This window comes from Phodopus roborovskii, unplaced genomic scaffold (assembly GCF_943737965.1).
Source record: "Phodopus roborovskii unplaced genomic scaffold, PHOROB, whole genome shotgun sequence".
NCBI lineage: Eukaryota > Metazoa > Chordata > Mammalia > Rodentia > Cricetidae > Phodopus > Phodopus roborovskii.
Genome location: NW_026126541.1, coordinates 31,317,727 through 31,338,973, shown reverse-complemented (window position 1 = coordinate 31,338,973; position 21,247 = coordinate 31,317,727). Strand labels below are relative to the sequence as shown.

General features: G+C 43.5%; 1 protein-coding gene across 6 annotated transcripts in view; it reads left to right on the top strand.

Moving 5' to 3' along the window:
- The window catches only part of Smarca2 (SWI/SNF related, matrix associated, actin dependent regulator of chromatin, subfamily a, member 2), a 163,435-nt gene that overhangs the window by 71,275 nt on the left and 70,913 nt on the right, over positions 1 to 21,247 (top strand). For all 6 annotated transcript variants that reach the window (XR_007835478.1, XM_051199842.1, XM_051199841.1 and 3 more), the window contains 6 exons: positions 2,770 to 3,012; positions 4,710 to 4,823; positions 11,366 to 11,473; positions 12,513 to 12,599; positions 15,430 to 15,476; positions 17,513 to 17,679. Coding sequence is in view for 5 of the 6 variants with exons in the window: in XM_051199842.1 (XP_051055799.1) it covers positions 2,770 to 3,012; positions 4,710 to 4,823; positions 11,366 to 11,473; positions 12,513 to 12,599; positions 15,430 to 15,476; positions 17,513 to 17,679 (766 nt within the window). In the remaining variant the exon portion in view is untranslated. The remainder of the gene's footprint in view (positions 1 to 2,769; positions 3,013 to 4,709; positions 4,824 to 11,365; positions 11,474 to 12,512; positions 12,600 to 15,429; positions 15,477 to 17,512; positions 17,680 to 21,247) is intronic.

Sequence of the window (21,247 nt, the reverse complement as noted above, 5' to 3'; positions counted from 1 at the left end):
CAGCAGCCCTGAATGTGTCTGGAAAGAAGTAATTGTTTTTGTTGCCTTGGGTTATTGTCAGCCCAGCTTCATCCCTCTTGTGCCTCTCTCTCCCAAGGCAAGCAGGCAGCCCTCCAGATGGTGCCCTCCATCTGAGCATTTATCCAAGCTGAAGCTGGTGTGCTTAATCTGTGTTCATTTTTTTCCTGGTAAAACCCTGGACAATTATTGTTTAAATTACTCAGGGCTATTCCTGGGGCTTACTTTGCGCTGAGGAAGAGTTGCATCTGTGACCTACCTGGCTCCTTACTTGTATGTCTCACGTTGTTCTTTGGCCACAAATGGGGAGGTGTTCTTCCCATTTATCTCATGTTGTTTCCTAATATGATCGTGCAGGAGGGTGAATGTACCATCTTTCCCGGAACAAATCATGAAACCTTAATTCCACCCATCCCCCCCAGCCCCGTGGTAATTACCCCGTGGTGTTTGGAAACCTCTCATCTGAAACTAAGTTATGGTCAGAACTGAGCAAAAGCTCTATTTCTGGGGCTTGTTCCATCTCTGCATTAAACCTTTGCTCTGGGAACAGTGAGTTCCCTTCTTGGAATCACAGGAAATAACATAAAGGAATCTCATGGCCAGGGGTGGTTGAATAATTGAGATGACACTGACAGCAATGCCACCTTCCAGTTTCTCACGCTCTGAGATGAATTTGGCAGTGTCAAAAATGACGTGTCTCCAAATATTACTGTGGGAATGTGTTTGTGCCTTTGCGATCCCTAAAAAAAAAAAAAAAAAACCATCTAGTGTCTTGTGCATATGTATTTCAAAAGTCACTGGAGATGCCTGGTAATGAGAAGCTGTGCTTGTATTTGTTCCTGGAGAACTGGCTTTCCAGAAAGGGGTAGTAATTTTTCTAAGCAGAAGACCTAATTAGTACATACTCAGTGGCAGAAACAAAGGTCTCTGGTTCCTTGCTGCTTCGTAAGCTCAACTGAAGAAGAAAGTTGATTTAGAATATCTACTTAGATGGGTTTTTACCTGTGGACTTCTTTTCACTGCTGTTGGCTGTAGAACTTTGGTATTCTTACACACTTGGCAGTGGTAGAGATACGGGGCAGAGAATGCTGGTAATTTCTTTTATCTGCATATCCCAGCTTGGCAGATGGTTTTCTTTCTTTTCCCTGACTTCACTGAGGTGAGAATTATGCCATACTTGCTTGTCTCCTTCCTCTGACTCTTGCTTCAGAACCAGAGATATCTGAGCAGCAGACTTTTTTTTTTTAACCAATACCACCTTTGTGTAGGTCAGCGGTTCTCAATCTGTGGTTCATAACCCCTTTCACAGGGAACAACCCTTCCACATGGGTCGCCGAGGGCCATCTGAAATGTCAGATATTTACATTATGATTCATAGCAGTAGCAACATTACACTTTCAAGGTAAATAATGAAAATAATTTTATGGTTGGGGTTCACCACCACGTGAGGTTTAGTACAGTTATTAAAGGGTGGCAGCATTAGAAAGGTTGGTGTCGGCAAAGGCTAGAACCCTTCTAGTTCTCCCTTTGAGCAGTAAACTTGAAGAGGCTGAAAGGCAGGGTGTGAGAGAGGAAGGCCGCTAGCCTTTGGGAATATTATGCCATGCTCACTCTTGCCTTTTTAAATGTTAGTTGTGTGGAGGAGTTTGCTGTGTCTAGTTCTGCAGTTTGGCCCAGGTGGAGGGTGGTAGTTTTACACTGTATTTCTGCTGATGAACCTGTGATCATTTTGAGTAGAACAGGGTTCCTCACCCTGGCAGAAGAGGGATGTTGCATGAACTGAGGGGGCCTGTTAGTTTTATCTTTTTCTTTTCTTTCTTTCTTTCTTTTTTTTTTTTAAGAAATTGAATGTGTAGATTTTCGTGTGTAACATGTCTTTCCAGTGTTAGCAACCCAAGCCTGAGCCATTCCCTAGAGCTAGTAGACCACTGTTCTATTAGGAAAGAAGTCGGCAAGGCAGGAAGGCCTCGGAGATAGTGCCTCCACCGTTGTTTGCTACAGCTACGGGCAGGTGAAGAAACAGGAACTACAAAACTCAACAAAACCCACGTGGAGTTTATTGGGAAAGGGATCAAAGGGAGGGTTAGGTGTTGGCCCACCAGGAGCAGAGAAGGAAAAAGAGAGAACAGGCGGGAAGTGCTTGCTTAAAAGGGAAAACTTGCACATGCGCAGAGCACTTATGCAGCCACATAACGTAACCACAACCTGGCCCTTTGAGCTGTCTAAGTATCTGCCTGAATGCCTGTGTGCATGCCCTGCCAGTTGTCAGGGGCCAGGTCAGCATAGTGCCGGGATAGCAACACCGGCATCTTCCAGAAGCCAGTCATTAATGCCTGCTGCAAGAGGCTGTAAGTTCATGCTGTACACAGAGGTAGCATGACCACAAAAGTCTGGAAGATCTGCCATGACGCAGTAGTAACAAGAGGACAGTTGGGTGGAAAGAGGCCAGATGTAGTCTTAGGCGTGCCCATTGCCCTCTGGGCCTGATTTCTTCTTCCTAAAGGTAGATTTTCCTAAAGGTGGATTGGAATCACTTGTCCTGGGGGGGGGGGAGGGAGGAGCATTGTTGTTTTAAGTCTGTCCGGCATGGGCAAGGCTCCTTTGGTTGGGATTCCTTTCTCTTAAAGAGTATCATTCTGTATCCATATGCCAAATTGAATTCTTTGTTTTTCCACACACATACCCTGCCATTTGGAAATCACTGTATTTCTGTTTACCAGCCACATACTGGCTCTTCCTCTTGTGTTGCAGATTCGGTGGAAATACATGATCGTGGACGAAGGCCACCGGATGAAGAATCACCATTGCAAGCTGACTCAGGTCTTGAACACACACTATGTCGCCCCCAGAAGGATCCTTTTGACTGGGACCCCGCTACAGAATAAGCTCCCTGAACTCTGGGCCCTCCTCAACTTCCTTCTCCCTACAATCTTCAAGAGTTGCAGCACATTCGAGCAGTGGTTTAATGCTCCATTTGCCATGACAGGCGAAAGGGTACTGGTCAAACTCTGTGTGTGTGTCGGGGGGGGGGGGGGTGGAGATGAGAGTCTCTGTGTGTAAGAGAGAGAGTGAGACAGAGAGAAAGAGAGATGAGAAAGAGTCTCTGTGTGTATGTGTGCATGTGAGAAGAGAGATGAGTCTGTGTGTGTAAGAGAGTGTGTGTGAGAGAGAGAATGAGGCAGAGAGGAAGAGAGAGATGAGAGTCTGTGAGTAAGAGAGAGAGTTTTGTGTGTGTGGGAAGGAGAGAGATGAGAAAGCGTGAGAGAGAGGTAGGGAGAGAGAGAGAGTATGGGGGAGGAAATGAGAAAGAGTCTGTGTGGAAGTGTGTGTGTGTGTGTGTGTGTGTGTGTGTGTGTGTGTGTGTGTGTTTTCCACTGTGTGGTGGGTGAAATAAAAGCCAAGGACATAGAACTTGGAATGTAAGAGCCACAGAAACCTCCCAAGGTGATTACAATGTTTTTTGGTCAGTGGATGGGATCTGGCCTCATTTGGAATTATGTTTTTCTCCTCTGAATCTAGATTCGTATGGGACATCCCAACCTCTTTGCCGTTTGTCAGCTTTTTCCTGACCGAAAGAGGGTTCAACCACAGCACGCCAGAGGGGTGGGGTGGGGGTGAGCATGGGGATGTTGGCTTGATCAGTATAACCAGACCAACTCAACCAATCCAATCTGAGCCCAGAAATCTTTCCTGTTATAAACGCAGGACTCCCCTTTGACATACTTCCACACAGAGTTCAAGTGTAACACATTAGTTTTCCACACATTTTTTTTTTTTCCGATTTTAGTGTAAGCCTCCATTTTTATCTGTATATAAATACTCCTTCAATCCTGGAGTATCTATTCTCAAATGTTACATCATCATCATCATCATCATTATTATTATTATTATTATTATTATTATTATTATTCCTTTAACCATCTCCTCTTTGAGCCCATTAAAGGCAAGCATGGACTATTACAAGAAAAAATAATCCCCAGAAGGGACACATAACCTTTTGATTACCATTTCCTTGATTATAGGAATGAAAAGCCACAAAATGCTTCAGAGAAACTATGAACTCTCAGCCCTTTCCTCTTGAGGTTCCTTGTAGGTACATTTGCTGCTCATTAACTGATTTGCCCACTTAGAGAAAGCAGTGTCAATTAATTCTGCCCCCTAGAGGCTAACAAAGGCAGGTGAACGAAGGGGAAGGAGCCAAGAAAGGGAAAGGAGCAATGATGGAGGAGCCTGGAGCCCTTCCAGCGTGAAGAGCACTCGCTCTTCTTCCCGTTTCCGTTTTCAAGCACCCATCCTTTTGTATATTTCTGCACTGGACAGACACAAGTCAAAGGCTTCCATTGACACAGGAGCACACAAACGCTTGCCTCCTTTCCCCATTCTGTCAGTCTCAAGTTAGTCCTTATTTTGTTGCCCATAGTCTGTGTTTGGGGCTGTTCCTACTACTAATGTGAAACTTGGTTCCAGAGCCCACAGAACTAGATTCTAAGGCAAAGACACCTATTTGGAAGTCATTTTATCCCCATAGGGAAGGGAGGCAGTTGGGAAGAGGATTTGGAGGCGTTGATGGCTCGAATAAACTTGGCTTTATAGCGTGGGAAATCTCAGTACGCATTGAAACACATAGTGTGTGTAACAGAGTTTCTCTGTGTGAAACTTCCTTCACGAATTCACCTAAGGCTGTTCTGTAGGTGGACTTGAATGAAGAAGAAACTATCTTGATCATCAGGCGTCTGCACAAGGTGTTGAGACCCTTTTTACTGAGGAGACTGAAGAAAGAGGTTGAATCTCAGCTTCCAGAAAAGGTCAGTTGCAATTTTTTGCCCCCTTCCTGTGCGTGCACTTTTAGCATCCATCTCTGAGATTGCGTGACTAAAGGCAACAAGCCTAGAGTTCAGGTGCAAAGTATCCTGAAAACATCTCCGAGGACTCTCTGTGTTTGATAGAGCTGGGTGGGGGTCACAACATTTTCAGTCTGGTTTCTAGAACTTTAGAGCTGGTTTAGTAAAATAATCAAATTCATGGAGTCTTATTACATTTTGACTGTTTTGTTTAAGTTGCTGAGCTTGTGCAGTTGCACCTGGAGGCTCTTCACGATTGCCCTGCTTTAAGGCAAATAAGGATTGGCATTTGGTACTGTGTCATCACTGAAGGGAAATTGAAGGGATCAGTAAGCATCTGCCAGGTTTCTTGAACATTCATTCAGTGTTCACTGTGATGTTATTAGTTTGATAGAGAGAGTTGCTTTATATGGCAGACTGCAATGTGCATTTGTGTGGTGTAACTAAGTTCCTGTAGACAAACTTACCTGGGAGCTTCTGGGCAAGTAGTTTTCACATTGCTCTTTGGAAATAGTTTTCAGTTCTGTTGAGTTTCTTTGGACCTGGCTTGGTTTTGTACTTGGATTTCAGTTACTGTACCTCTGGTCTTAATCCTGGTACCACCTACACCTGAAGTTCCATCTTCTGAAAGGTAGCTTGCTTGGGGTTTAATACTGGTTTTAGATTTTTGTTGTTGTTGTTGCTTGTTTTTGCATGACATCTTTTATTTACATTTCTCTTGATGGGTTAAATCTCAGCTGCCCTGTTATTTTATGGTTGTGAATTTTTTTGGGGGGTGGGTAACAACTACTGGACAGATTGGTGCATCCTGTCTCTTGTAAAGCAGGAGTTGGCAGATGGCTGGGCAGAGTTGATCACTTTGCTATGTGGTAATTTTATACTTTAATCCCTTATTCATTAATAGTCACAAAAAAATTAAAAATAAAGATCTTGTACTATGCTTATCCTAGTAAAAGTCTAAGCATGTATTTTTACTTTGTCAGTTAATGCATCTTGGGGGTTAAGTGCTGTTATCATTCCCTTCGACTTCCTGTGGTCTTGACCTCTGTAATAGCGATGCTCTGTGTGTGATACAGTCTGTGGATGTCTTTCTGGGTATCCAGGTCTTCAAAGGCAACCACTTTCCCTTGTCCTGGAGGCAGCTTGGTGGAATTGAAACTGTTGAAATTGTTGACTCTGCCCATCAGTGGATGAGGGACCCCCTGCATTCTCCATTGCTTATGATGTGAATGTTGTCAAGCCATTTAGATCAGGGTAGCCTATTGGTCTCATTAGTGACCAGGAAAATATGTAACATCCGCCTCACGGGACTACTGTGAGGTCTAATAGTGCTAGGCACATGAGCACAAACCTGGTACAGTTTCTGCTGTCCTGGTGTTTTGTTTTTGTTTTGCCCTCGAGTGTCTATCCTGCTCCAGGTTTCTGTTGTTGATAGAAGCTCTACTCTCTTGTCCATCTGCAGTTTTTCCTCACCATTCTCTGTCTTTACTCTGCCTTCTGTGGCCCTCTTTCAACTCTACCCATAAACCACCTAGAGCATGTATGTGGCTGTTGTTGACCCAATTCAATCTCTGTCCATTCTCTACTTTCATTAACTTGTTAGTACCTTTAAAAAAAAACCTGGGGAAAGTTGGAACTTTAACTGTCATCCTTGGGGGTGAGGAGTTTTTCTACTACCTCTTGCTTTAACTACAGTACAGTGTGTATGTCTTACATGGTCTGAGCCAAAATAAGCTACATTCATCTATAGTATATTTTATTCTCAAATGTTTTCATGAAGAAGGGTTAGGAAAGTGCATTTTAATCCTAATTTTAGTTTACAGCTAGCAAAATTTCTAGGTAGAACCATACTCCTTTTAATTTACAGTTCTGTGATCTAAGCAAACGTCTACTTTGCTGGGTTCAGAACCAAACTACACAAGTGTTCCTTCACCTAACCTCTTCTCTTTTGTATAGCTATACCAGTACTGTTTTGTACCTAGAGTACAGTATCCCCGTGTTCATTATCTTTCTGCCCTATGCTTAGCCTTATGTGTGGCCCCTGAGCTGTTCTCTATCCCTAAAGAATGCCAGTTGAGTAAAAGCAGAGTGAGTTGTTGCTTGCAGCTGGCTTATTTCAGCTTGTGTAACGTGTTTGAAAAGTCATCCAAGTTGTTGTGCTTACCTACAGTGGGTTGTGTTTGTTAGTTATTGTTTGTTAGTTAAGGTGTGTGGGTGTGGGTGGGTATGAATGCCCCTACATGAGTTTTTAATGTACCACATGATACAGATACTTATGAAGACCAGAAGAGTGGTCCAGATTTTCTGGAACTGGAGTTATAGGTGTTTGTGAGCTGCTGCTCAGTGTGGGTGCTGGGAGCAAACCTGTGCCCTCTGTGAGAGCAGTAAATGTTCTAAATGCTGAGCCATCTCTGCAGCCCCTGACAATGTGAGTAGAGCTGCTTACAAATCTACATTCGGACTTTTGTGTTTCACTTGAGTTTTGTTTCACTTGAGGAAACACCCTGAAGTTTGATTGATTACTGGGTTATTTGGTTAATGAATGGTTTATAAAGGTCTTAGGAAACTATGTGTTTTCAGTACCTTTCTGAACTGCTTGGTAGTCCTACCATAAGGAAGCATTCCAGTTCTTTCCTCATGCTCATCAGTACTCGGTGTTTCCAGATGTGTCCTTATTGTCATTACAGTTGGTTTTTAATATTTTAGGAGGTATGAAGTTGCATCTTTAATTCCATTTCTTTGCTATTAAACAGTGTTGTGTTGAGTATCTAAGTATACACTTGGGTGACACTAAAGGCACCTCTGCTGCAGAGGAGTGTCAGCTCTCATGGTGGGCTAACGGAACACCTAATGAGCATGGGAATACACTGTGCCCCCTGCCTATGGCAAAGTCCACCTCTCATATTCAGGAATGAATGCCTGTTCAAAGAAATGGGATTATATAAGGCAACTTAAATTAAATGGCAATGTAATTCTTCTGTTGAGCTCCCATTGAGGTTGTCTGTGCAGATTCTTTTTCCTTTGTGAGTTCATAGTCTTGAGAACTCATGATAAAGTTAGCTGTGTGTACAGTGGCATCTCTAGGTGTGCATGTTCACTGTCTGAAGTTGATAGGAACTTGGACCAGATAGCATCAATCCTGATTTTTATTTTTATATGTAATTTGTGTAGAGCATAGGAAAAAGCTTTGTGTAGATGGAAAACTTGTGTATTCATTATATCAAAGCTGGGAATGCTTCATAGAATTAACCATTACCACCTTTCCTCTCTCATGTCATGGATTCTGAGACCTTCATTAGTTGAATTGTCTGCTGAAAACTCTCAGTTTGCCACATGGGACTATGTTGCACACCGGGTCCAGGTTTGTTTTTCTAATGGCCTGTCCTTCTGGAATAAACATTTTGAATGAAGAGCCTGAAATAGTGTGAGCACAAAACAATGAGAAGAAAGCCTCGATGTTTCTTCTGTGTTCCTCATGGGGGTTTTCATTAGCTGCTCGTATAGTAATCAGATTGGAAATGACAGAAAAACATTAGATATCATCATACTGGCATCATTGTATAAGGACACGAAGCATCTGTCTTTAACTTTGTCCCGCTGTCCTATGGGCCTCAATTCTTAGCTTTGGATGTTAGTATTACTACATATGTATAGTAACGCTCAACAAAATCTATAGCCTAAACAAAAGTCATGCAGCAAAAGTAAGTTGTCATCAAACAAGGTCCAGGGATTTTTTCTTTGAGGGATACGAAGGAGGAAGTTGTTGTTCATTGATAGGGCTCTTGGGGAGAGTTTTTAAAAATTACATTTATTTATTTATTTGGAACATGAGTGTACACACTCAAGTGCATATGATATGATCGAACTGTGTCCACACATGGCATGGTGCCTGTGGAGGTCAAAAAAGAACTTTCCAGAGTTAGTTCTCTCCTTGTCCTATGTGGATCTCAGGGGCTGCCTTCAAATCATCAGGCTTGGAGGCAAGTGCCTTTCCCCACTGTGCCATCTCATTGGCCCTGGGGGTAATGACAGAATTTAAAAAGGATCCCTAACATTAAGAAACCTAGGCTTAGAGAGAAGAGGAGGAGCAAATAAAATCGGCAGGAATGCAGGTAGAGCGGGTGGTGATATCTGGCTTGTACAAATGAAGCCTGTCTGAAGGTCAGAGAATGCAGCTTGCCACTAGCTAAGCATAGAGGTCTGGAGGTCTGTACATACAGACAGGAAGTGAGCTAGTTGGGCAGAAACAGGATATAAGCAGGGAGAAACAGGAACTCACGCTGTTGTCTGCTGAGACACTAAGGAGGTAAGGTGTGGCGGTGGCTTGCTCCTTCTCTCTGGCCTCAGCATTTTCCTCTATATCTGACTGCGGGATTTTTATTACTTAGACCAATTAATTAAGAACTCCATCTACACCTGTGGAGCTTGTAACAACAGATTTGGTCCTTGGATCTCTTACCCTCTTGATGTAAGGGAAGGCCTTGGGTGTCTTCTTTCCAGTGTAGCTATGTAGCTGTCTAGAGCAGTGTTTCTCAAAGTGTGGGTTGCAACCCCTTTGGGAGTCTCATATCAGATATCTTGCTTGATTACCCATTATTTGCATTATAATTTGTAAAGGCAGAATTACAATCACAAAGCAGCAATGGCATCATGATTTATGGTTGGGATGAATACCACCCCAACAGGAAGAGCTGTATTAAAGGGTCTCAGCTTTGGGGAAGTTGAGAACCACTGCTCTGTTTGGATGCTTGGCATCCTGTCTCCATGCTGTCATCAGGCTGCCTCCCTTTTTCATGAGCGGCAGCTGACTGGCAGGTAGAAAGTTTTGCTCTTGACTCGGGATCTTCCATCTCCTGGTATACCTTTAAAAAGCAGAAGCTGTGTCTTTGGATGAGGCAGCGGAGGGGTGACACCGGCAAGTGGGAATACCAGGCCGCACCTGTGAACCAGCCTCACTGCCTAGTGTGAGTCTGAACGAGCAGACATATTTTGAACTTGGAGTGTAACCTCCTGGATGCTTGGTTCTTTGTCTATGAAACGAGGACATGTGACCACCCCATGCAGAGTTTGTAGGGATTAAATGAGAAAAGGCATATGAAGCACTTGACATAGACCTCAATATTGGCCTTTGATGTCATCACTGTTAAACCACTTAAAGTCTGAACTTAACATTTTTTTTTCTTCACCACAATCAAATTTTTGCTGGGAGTTGAGTGCTCTTGAAAAGCTAGGATAGTGGTAATTCCTTCGCAGTGAGTGTGTGGAGGAAAAGATCCCACTATATCCATTAAATATGTGTAATCTATGTCAGTTATCCCTCAGGAAAACTGCACAGCATAGGAAAATGTTTAAAGAAAAGGAGAATAAAGAGAAGACACGATCAGAGAGGCAAAGCACTAAGTGTGTACTGATTTGTTAAAGATTTGTGTTTCCTCTCTGACCTGGTTATTAACCAGCCTGATGGGTTACCCCATTTAGCTAACTTTCATGCAGAAAAGCAAGTCTTTTCTCCCCGTAGTTGCCCAGTGTAAAGAGACAACCAGTTGTGCCTTCCAGGCCTTGGGCTCCTTTTAAGGTTACAGTGGAATGAATTTTCAGCTCCTCTTCACCTGTGGCCTTCTCTCTTTGGCCCTCTCAGCTGAAGACAGCCTGATCATTTGTACACAGTTGATTAGACACCAGGCAGTTGGCTGATTTCCTTCAATCACGTTCTTAGATATCCAGGTGGTAATCTGGCATTTGCTTTGAAATGTGTGCGTTTGTATTCCTGTGACTAAGGGAGAATGGCAACATAATTACATCTTGTTGCCTGCACTTGGAGGATGCTAAAGACTTTGCAAGTGTGTGGTGGACCGTGGGGCGTGCGAATCCTTTTAAGTTGTACTTTGTTTTATCGCAACTGGACACACAGGAAACCCTGTTGTGCTTTTAGACAGCCATGAGGTTGTAGAAGTTGTGTCATGCTGTGAGTTAATTCTTCTTAACCTCTTGTCTTCACAGTGGTGTATCTTATCATTTCCCCAGAGTAGAGGTTAATGACAGTCAACCTAGGTCTGTTATAAATCTTACTATGAGATGAGTGCTGGGGTGACAGCATGTAGCCACTTAAAGATGTTTTTACAAAGAAAATCGTATGATCTGGGGGCAATCAACTTGTTTTCTGTTCAGCTCATATGGAAGTATACAGGACCAAGAAGCAGGAGCAATATTAAAAATAACTGTTTTATATAGCACAGTTGCCAAGCCACTCCCTGTCTCAAATATGAGTTCAAGAAAGTCTAGCAATCGGGACCTTATCTTTTCTACATGCAACCTTATGAAGGCCTTAGCTTTGCCATGGTGCTTCTTGACCTTGAGAACTCTGATCTATCTGCACATGAATCCCAGAAGGGGAACCAGATGCCTCCTCTGTGCTTCCAGGGCTGGTCCCAGCACCCCTTCTCCATTACTCTCTCCAAACAGCCCCCTTCTTTTCTGTGCTTATCCGCATCCTACTGTGTCCCCAGGTTGAATATGTGATCAAGTGCGACATGTCAGCTCTGCAGAAGATTCTGTATCGTCATATGCAGGCCAAGGGGATCCTCCTCACAGATGGTTCTGAGAAAGATAAGAAGGTATGTTGCAAAGGCTGGGAGACTCAGATACTGCAATATGTCTTCTCATCTTCTCATGGCTACAGCCTTGAGCATTTCCAGGAAGCCTTCCTATGAATAGTGGCTTGTTCCTGTAAAGCACTGGCTCTTTGGGATAGCAGCAGGAGCTGCCAGTGCCATCATTACCCTGCTACCTACATTGGGGTGGGACAAAAGAGAGTCTGTGCCCCGCTAGTGTTTCTGTTATCGAAGACTTAACACTGCTCATGATAGCTCAGCAGAAAACACAAGGTGTCCTGTGTTGGGTGGTATTTTAGGATATTTTAAAGTCCAGTTTCTCTCCTTAGCATTCTTTGTGCATGGTCTGCCAGAATCCTATATGTAATCCTATGAGTCTTTCTCTATTCCACCAACCAGCTCCCAAATAATGACACAGAGACTTATGATTAATTCTGAAAGCTTCGCCTTTTGTCTAGGCTTGTTACAACTTAAATTAGCCCATATTTTTATTAATCTACATCCTACTACATGGCTTTTACCTCTATCCCATTCTGTGTGTCTGACTCATTCTGCATCTGGCTGGTGTCTCCCCTGTGCCTAGATTCATCTCCAGTTTCCTCTTTGCCTAGAAGTCCTGCCTTTACAGCATAAACAAATACCCTGCAACACCTGTGGACAGACCTGACACAAAGCCATTGACTTGAATTAATTTTGTAAGATTTCTTTTTCTGTAGGATAAATTAATCACAAGGGCCACACTATCTCTGATCCAGAGATATCTAAATAACACCCTGAACTCTAGGTTCAAGGTGTGTGGGTACTAAGATGAGGTAGGGCACTGTGTTCTTTCTATGAGCTATCTAGTCAGTCTGTCAGTACTTTCTTCACCATTCCCTTTCTCTTTCCTCGATGCTAGACGTGTACTCAGACCATTCATAAGCTGGGCATAGGCTCTACCAGTGAGCGACACCCTTGGTCTTGAAGCCTAGTTTTTAAAAACTTGAAAATACTTGATCAATGAATAATTAATTCCATTCTTTTCAATGTATCTTTTACTCAGGGGAAAGGAGGTGCCAAGACGCTTATGAACACGATCATGCAGCTGAGAAAAATTTGCAACCACCCATATATGTTTCAGCACATTGAGGTGAGTCTGTATCTTGTATATCTTTATTAGAAAGACAAACCCCAAATATGTGTACCGCATATATGGGGATGCCAGCCTGCACGGTCCTGGTTTTTCTGGTAGAATTAATAGACCTGTTTCCTGGGTGTGGATTCGCTTTGGCACTGACTGCCTGAGCATCAGGGATTTTATAACTAAGAGTTTAAAGTAGTGAGGAAATGTTGGGAGTGTGGGCTCATTATGTGGATTTGGGTAAATGCTGTGAATTACCTTGTTACTGTTGGAGTTCTGAAATTGAAGATAATGACAGATGCAGCCAGCTGCCTCTGAAGGGTGCTGGGAAAAATACTTAAATAATGTGTTTATAGATATTGAAGAGAAAGATGTTCTCGAAATATTATCCTTGTGAGAGATGCTGGCTTTAGCCTATGGAATAGATTGATTTTTTTTTTCCCTACATAGAAGTGTTTCCATTATGATGATGTGGATTGTTGCTTTGTTCTGATGCTAAGGTCTCTAGAACACTGTTTTTAGATCATAGGACATTTTCTTCTCTGTTTGTTCCATGTGAATGAGATTCCCTCACTGACAAGTTTCCATTTAGTGGGGGCTTGAGCAGAAATATGAAGAAGCCACTTTCAGCGTCTGGGCCTGAACCACATGGGCCTGAAACAGTTGTCCCCACAAGGGCCACTGCTTGCTACAAACTAAACAGGAGAAATGGCTGAGAGGCGAAGCACTGTAGGGCTATGCACTAAATACCTGACAGAACCTTCCAGAAAACTAAAGCTCAATTGCAGGACAAAATGAGTTGAAAAATATTCTTAGCTTTGAGTATTCCTCCCCAAATGGCCAGATACAAAGGAAGGGGAATTTGCTTGGGACTCTGGAGCTCCAAGAAGGAGAGTAGTGCGGGGAAGTTCTGGGCAGATGCTCTCCAGTCAGTGCCTGTTTGTTTGCACTTTAAGTGGCTGCCTGTGAACAGACAGACACCCTGCATGGGTGCTTGTTTATACAACAGTTTCAAGGATGCTCCTAGAAACCAGAGAAACCAGAGCCAGCAGTTGTCACTGACTCTGTCTTAGTTAGTGTTTTATTACTGTGAAGAGACATCATGACCACAGCAACTCCTATAAAGGAGTCATTGGAGTGGCTGGCTTGTCGTTTCAGAGGTTCAGTCCTTTATGATCATGATGGGAGCACGGGGGCAGCATGTGAGCAGATGTGGTGCTGGCTACACCTTGACTAGAAATGAGCAAGAAGTCAACTGTCACACCGAGGGAAACTTGAGTTTAAAAAAAAAAGAGCGAGACCTCAAAGCCCCCTCGACAGTGTCGCACTTCCTCCAACTTCCTCCAACAAGGCCACACCTCCCAATAGTGCCACTCCCTTTGGGGGCATCTTCTTTCCAATCACCACATTCTACTCCCTGCCACCCCCAAGGCTTATAGCTGTATTATAATGCAAAAGAAAAAAAAAACAAAACAAAATATTCAGTCCAACTTCAAAAGTCTATAACAGTCTCAAACTTGTTTCGAAGTCCAATGTCTCTTCTGAGATGCATGGCAATTTCTTAGCTGTCATCCCCCTGTAAAACTCAAAATCAAAAAGCAGACAACATACTTCCAATATATAATAGCCCCGGGTATACATTACCATGCCGAAACGCTGGGAAGGGACCATAGTGAGGAAACACTGGACCAAAGCATGCCCAGAAAGCAGCTGGGCAAACTCCAAAGTCTGCATCTCCATGTCTGATGTCAAGACTCTCTTCAGGTGTCCAGCTCTGTTCAGAACCATTGACTGCAGCACACTTCTTTCTCTGGGGCTGGGGCAGCTCCCCTCAGCAGGCATTCCACAAGCCTTCAACATCAGGCCTTCACACAATGGCCTGTCTCAAGCCTTCACACAATGGCCTGTCTACTAGGCCTCCGTTCAGGGACACCCTGACACGTGCCTGGCCGCAGCAGCATTCCTTAGGCATAGAGTCAATTCCCATAACCCATTTCTTCTGTCCTTAACTCTAAAGCCAGAACCATTTGGCTGAAGCTGCCGATTTCTGCTGTTTTCTGGGGCTGGAATACGTCCCCCTTGTTCAATTACATCTTCACCTGCTTTCTGTTTTCCACCTTCAGTGCCAGATTATGGGGACCAATTATGGTGAAACTACCGCAGACTCTGGCTATTATGGGCTCAAGGCGGGCTCAAGATGCTGTGCGTGTTTGCCAATTTTCTGTTTTACCTTCCACACACCATGTATGGATTCCAAATAACTTTACAACCCTCAGTTTTGGGACTGGAGTTATCTCTCTGGGGATCTTCAAACCTGGTGTGTGGGGGGTGGGGGGAAGCTATGTTTTATTTTGAGCAGGGGACTCTTCTCTGTGTAGCCTACCACTCCCAGCCTATGTGTGGAACTGTATTAAAGGGTTGCAGTGTTAGGAAACTTGAGAACCACTGGTCTAGTATGGTTAGGGCTTTATTTGTAAAGAGGAAAGGGAGAACTGAGAGGGGGTACGTGACCGGTATATAATGGCTATTATTTCTATTGTTTACTGTTGTTGTGTTATGTTTATGCTGACATGATAGTTGTGATGGGCTTGTATTAAACCCTGCCTTCAGCTTGAACTGTGAGCTTGTGAGTGGATCCCTAGAAACAGCTCCACCTCCAGCTTCTAGCCAACCCATGCTCAGGCACTCTCTGATGGGACAGAAAGGGACCTCAGAGACCTGAGTTTCTGATTTGTTATTCCGGGATCATTTGCTTTGCTTTGACTGAGCTTTAGACATACTAGAGAAACCAAAAAGTTAACGATTGCATATTAAATTCACATTCATCTCTCTTTTCCAGGAATCCTTTGCTGAACACCTGGGCTATTCAAATGGGGTCATCAATGGGTAAATACTCCCCGCCCCTTTCAAGATGCATTGCTATTGGCTTTACCTAACCTCTTTCTGTAGCATCCAGCCTCCTTAGCCCTCCTTGCTCCCATGTAGAGGGACAGAAGTTGCTAGGCAAAATGGGGTATCAGCATTCGCTTGTTCTTTACCAGCTTCATTTGCAGCTTGCCCTAAGCACATGTCCACTCAAAGGACATAGATCTCATTTAAGAGACTTACTAGTGCTTTCACGTACTGAAAACATTGTTCCAGCCCCTGAGTGCGGTGACTGCAAACCTAAAGTATAACTTGGGCTTGAAGAGATTTTTTTTTTTTTTATCCCTACTAATTTCCTGTGGCTGTTTAGCCTCACCTGCCATAAGTAAGTGATCAGTTTTAAGTCAAGTTTTGGAGTATGATCTGAGAAGGATATATATATATATATATATATATATATATATATATATATATAGTTAGCATGAACATAGGATGGGGTCACACCTTGCAGCAGAGAAACAATGAAGCACACCCTACACAAAGTGTGTTGAGTCTCACCCCAGAAGAAATGAATGGGGTATATGTGTCTCTGCTGAATCGCAGGGTCAGGCAGGGTCAACGGGAACTGGATCCCACCGGGATTAGAGCCAGTTAGCTCTTCTCAGTCCTTGCTTCACTGGTCCCCTGGATCTTGAGGCCACTTCTGCTCCTGCCAGCATGGCCAGAGGTACAGGGGAACATGGCTATTAAGGGACAGGTCTCAGAGTATGTGATGGGTAGACAGGAAGATAAATATGGAAAAGGATCCATTAGGAACAAAATGTACCGTGGCATAAATTCTGCCACCTAGTGTTACATTTTCAGTGTTGTTAGCTGGATGTCCATGGGTGACTGCTGCAGACAGTTTCAGCCCTCAGAGTAAATTTTAGTATCACACAGCACAGTCCGGTTGATTTAAAAGCAAAAGGGTTATCGGGAGGGAAGGTCCCACCTCTTCCTCCTTACCATAGCTTGTCTCTCTCCTTCAATCATACTTTGCCTAGCACCCCTGCAGTAAGCCAAGACCTTATCCCTCCCCAGTCCTTCTCATACAAGTGCCCATGGCAACCCTGTGAAAGAGGTTACTCAAGGTCATGCTTCTGTTTACAACACATCAGTCATTGCCCACTGCACTAAAAACCAGAAGGGTCTACACAGGGCTCCCCAGTACATGCTCCATTCTCCCCTCCCAGGTCCCCCATCCTGGCCTCACCGAGTTACACTCACCATTGCTTGGTCCGAATTCATGAGGCATACCAGGCTCCTGCACCCCCCAGGGCCTATGCACATGCATCTTCCTTTCCCTGCAGTCTCCTCTCTATGTGCATGCCCTCGCTTCTCATTTACATGCCTTTTCACTTGTTATACCAGATTTTAGTGAAGTGTTCTCTCCAGGGAAGTCAGTAACCTCACACACTCCAAGTCAGTGATGGGCAAGGTGCATCGGTAGAGGCAGATAGGAAATACTTTCTCCTTTGTGAACCATAAAGCCTGCCATACCTATTGACATGGCTAGTGTAGGATGGAATCAGACAGACAGAAAGGCATGGGTGTGGCTGTGACTTCATTTCTGAAAGGACCTGCCAGGGCCTAGAACATTCTTGAGTTCTCGTTGTCACCTGCTTGTCTTTATAGTCCTGACCCCTATGTGCATGCCTGACCACATCGTGTTGGTACCCAGGGGTACTGAGAAGTCTTTAATGGATGCCTTAAATTAACTTGATGGCACACCATGAAGAATCTTAGAGCTATGGAAAGTCGCCTTTTCTTTCTGGCACATGTCACATATGCAGCATGCACGTCACACCCTTCATGGGTTTTGTACGGATAGCATTTTTTCCCTCTAAGTGTAAGCATGGCTTTGGAGCTGATAGCCATTTGTTCATTCACCCTTTCATCCACAGTTCTTTATTGAATGTTTACTATGTGCAAGGTTCTATCTGCAAAGCTAAGCACTTCTGGATCTCTCAAGAAGACAGCAGTAATACTGCCTTCTTGTTTTGCGTTTTTGGGTTCAGGGCTGAGCTGTATCGGGCCTCAGGAAAGTTTGAGCTACTTGATCGTATTCTGCCCAAATTGAGAGCGACTAACCACCGCGTGCTGCTTTTCTGCCAGATGACGTCTCTCATGACCATCATGGAGGATTACTTTGCTTTTCGGAACTTCCTTTACCTACGCCTTGATGGTAAGTTCAGGAGGCATCAGACTCAAACCACGGTGCTAAAAAAAAGGTGCCATGGGACCTGAGATGTGGTCTCTGCCAAAAAGGAGGAATAAACACCAAGAACTGGGCCTGAGGGCTGGATGTGGTCTGCTAGATGCAAAGTTTATGTCTTCTGATGCCCTTCACAACATGACATGATTTGCACAGTTGTTTATCTCACATATACACCAACACAGAGTCAGGACCAGAAGAGCTTAACACCTTAGCCCCAACTCTATGAGCCATGAAGTATGCTGACAAACCTTTGACTTATTTTAAGGGATGCACTATATGTCTCCTCTATTCAGAAACAGTGTAATGGTTCATTTATGAGTTTGCCACTGAGGCCTCTGCTGCTAAATGGGACATAGGTACGAGCCACATTGTTCAGAGATGAAACTTCATTGCTATTTGGTTTTGCAAACTGGCCTAATTAGGGTTTCCATTACTATGATAAATCACCATGACCAAACACAACTTGGAGAGGAAAGGTTTTACTTCATCTGATAGCTTTCATGTCGCACAGGGAGGAATACTCCTCACTGGCTTGCTCGGTTTGCTTTCTCATACATCTCAGGATCACTTACTCAGGTTGGCTCTGTCCGTAGTGAGCTGGAACCTCCTACACAACTCCCCAATCAAGAAAATGCCTTACAGGCTTACCACAGGCCATTCTGAAGAGGCATTTTCTTAGTCAAGGTTTCCTCTTCCCTAATACTTGTGTCAAGTCCACATAAACTAACAAGCACACAGCTATTTTAAAAAGTTATGTGAATTTAAGGATGAAATTAGACTGGCCCTGGTAGTGCACACCTTTAATACCAGTACTCAGGAGACAGGAACAGGTGGGTCTCTGAGTTCAAGGCCTACCTGTTCCACATAGTGATTTCTAGACCAGCCTGGCCTACCTATATAGTGAAACCCTGTCTCCAAAAGAAGAAGGGAAAAAACATGAATGCAATATAAATATCACATTAATAAGCAAATATTGAACAGGAGAAAATATGCATTTAGGGATATTCCCTAAATTACATGGCTAAATTGGATACTGACCAGAAACTGCCATTTTCAAAGTCCAGCAATGGACGATGTAGTCAAGAAGTGTAGGCTAGGTGGCCCATGCCTTTAATCCCAGCACTAGAGAGGCAGAAGCAGGTGGATCTCTGTGAGTTTAAGGCTACCCTGAGCTACAAAGAGAGTTCCAGGAAGGCCAGAGCTTTTACACAAAGAAACCCTGTCTTGAAAAAGACAAAACAAAAAAACAAACAAATTAAGTGGTACGTAGGGATTAGAGCAGGCTTTAGTGCAGGATGCATGTGACTCTGGGCGAAGACAGCCCAGCTTCCTAATAACCATTTTTATCTGATGCAGTGTAATGCCATTGTTAATCGAGTAGGAAATTAAAATTTATATTCCATTAGAAGGTTTTGGGCTATTTTCATTCTGATCCGCATACATGGTTAATTAGAAATAAATCACTTGGCAAATGTTTTCTTACTTGAGTTTTTAGGTTCATTTTCTGTGTGGCCTACCTCTTGGGGGTCTTAAAAAATTGTTAACTTAAACTTTTTAGTCTTATTTAAAGTTAGTTGTGCCATCAGACACTCCATGATCCCTTTACCCTTTGTCTCCAAAGTTGCCTACTGATGAATGGCTGAGTCCAAAGTCAACATGAATGTGTTTCCATAGATACTCTTAATCATCTAGTCTTTATCTCTCTTTCATCAAATCTGAGTCTTTCTATTGTTTTTTGGTCACCCCCCCCCCTTGGAGTGGAGCTCTCTCTTCCACTGTGGGTGCGTCCTATAATTGCTCAGGTAAAGCAGACAGGTTTAACCACTTCCGCCCCCACCCCCCAGTTGTAGGTTTCTAGCCACCCTGAGGTGCCTGCCTAACACTGTTGCTATTTCCTGTTACTTCCTTTTGAATCTCTATGTGAGGACTGTACCCTGGGAAGGTTTGAGTCTGTAAAACGGAAGAAGTGTTAGAAAGATGAAAACAGTTATAAGCACTTGCTGGATTGAGTTCCCAGCACCCACACAGCAGCTTAGGACCATCTGTAACTGTAGTGCTGAGGATTCTAGTGCCCTCTTCTGGCAAAGTGCACACATACACTCATTTAACAGCAACAGAAACATTTTTTTTAAAGTGGCAAAAAGTGATTTCCAGTCTGTTTGCTTGCCTCTTCAATTATTTGGTGGTGGTTCTTATTGTTGTGTATAATAGTAACCGTAACATGCATGACAAAAGAGACACCTCATGGGCATTGTTAATTTTCTCAACAAGTGTCTTATGCCTGTCAATACAATCTCCATTTAGAAGAATAGAACACGAAGCTGAGCTGTGAAACCAGCTTCTAACTTAGATTACCTAGTTCCAAAAGTGCTTGATTTAAGCATATTCAGGGAAGTACTGCCACCTTTGAAGTTAGCTTGTCCATCAGCAGCATCCTCAGAAGGATTCCGGGAGCAAGGGAAGCATGACACCTGGGCAGCTTGCTGTTTGCTTTCAGAAGAGATGAAGTTGTGCAAAAGGGGCCATGATGCCTAGACAGGCTTTCCCCACTACAAATGGCAGCCCCTCATTTTGGAAGTGGGGAGCATGGTACACATGGCTATGTTATTATTCACCCTTCTAGCTGCTCCCCACACGAGGTCATAAAAGGTCTTCAGATTTTCATTACTGAATTTGACATATCAACTCTGGCTTCAGGAGGAAAAATCACTTGCTGAAAGCTAAGCAAATGTTTTTTCTGCAAAGACTGTGATTGCACAGATAGATTTAGCTCCTGTCTATTGTTTTGTTGTCAGGGGAAAGGATTTTTTTCTTTTCCTTTGCGAATAGAAATGGTGAAGTTTCATCCAGAAGACAGAATTTCCTAAGACAGTCAAAAACTCGGTGAGAAATTAGCAGTCACGACAGATTGGCAATGTGTTCCATGTGTTCCTTCCAGCAAATTCTGTAGTTGTCAACACAGTTGCCCCTTGCTTTTACATGTATCCCTGGAATGGGTCATGTCCCATTCACCATAGACGCTAGGCCGAGCACTTCAAATCCCTGTGCACCTGCAGGGGGCCAGGAGCTCTTGCCTTTGGATGAACCCTTGAAGGGCAGTTTGAGACTCCCCTAGCAATAATGAAGAGGTTGCTGGTGAGCAGCAGTGACCTGGTGTGCTGGTGTCTACAGATGGACGTGACAAGCCAGGGAATTATGAGTCTCCTCATAGGAAGAACTGTACTGTGGCTTTGCTTGGAAAGTGATTTAATGGTTTTTTTTGTTTTGTTTTTTGTTTTGCTTTGTTTTGTTTTTCTCCAGTTTTTTTTTTTTTTTTTAAGCACTCAGTTCTGTGTTAGCCTGAGGTCTCTCCTGGAGAGCCAGAGGACAGCTTTGACTAAAGCATTTTATTTTTCAGGGCTCTGTTTTACACTCCAGGTTATTTCATCCTGGGTAGGCATGTTTCCCAGGTGGTTCTATTCATATCTTAAGACTTAATCTTTACCAGATCATTTTTCAGTGATTAAAAATGTTGAAGGTTGTAACCTCAGAGTAT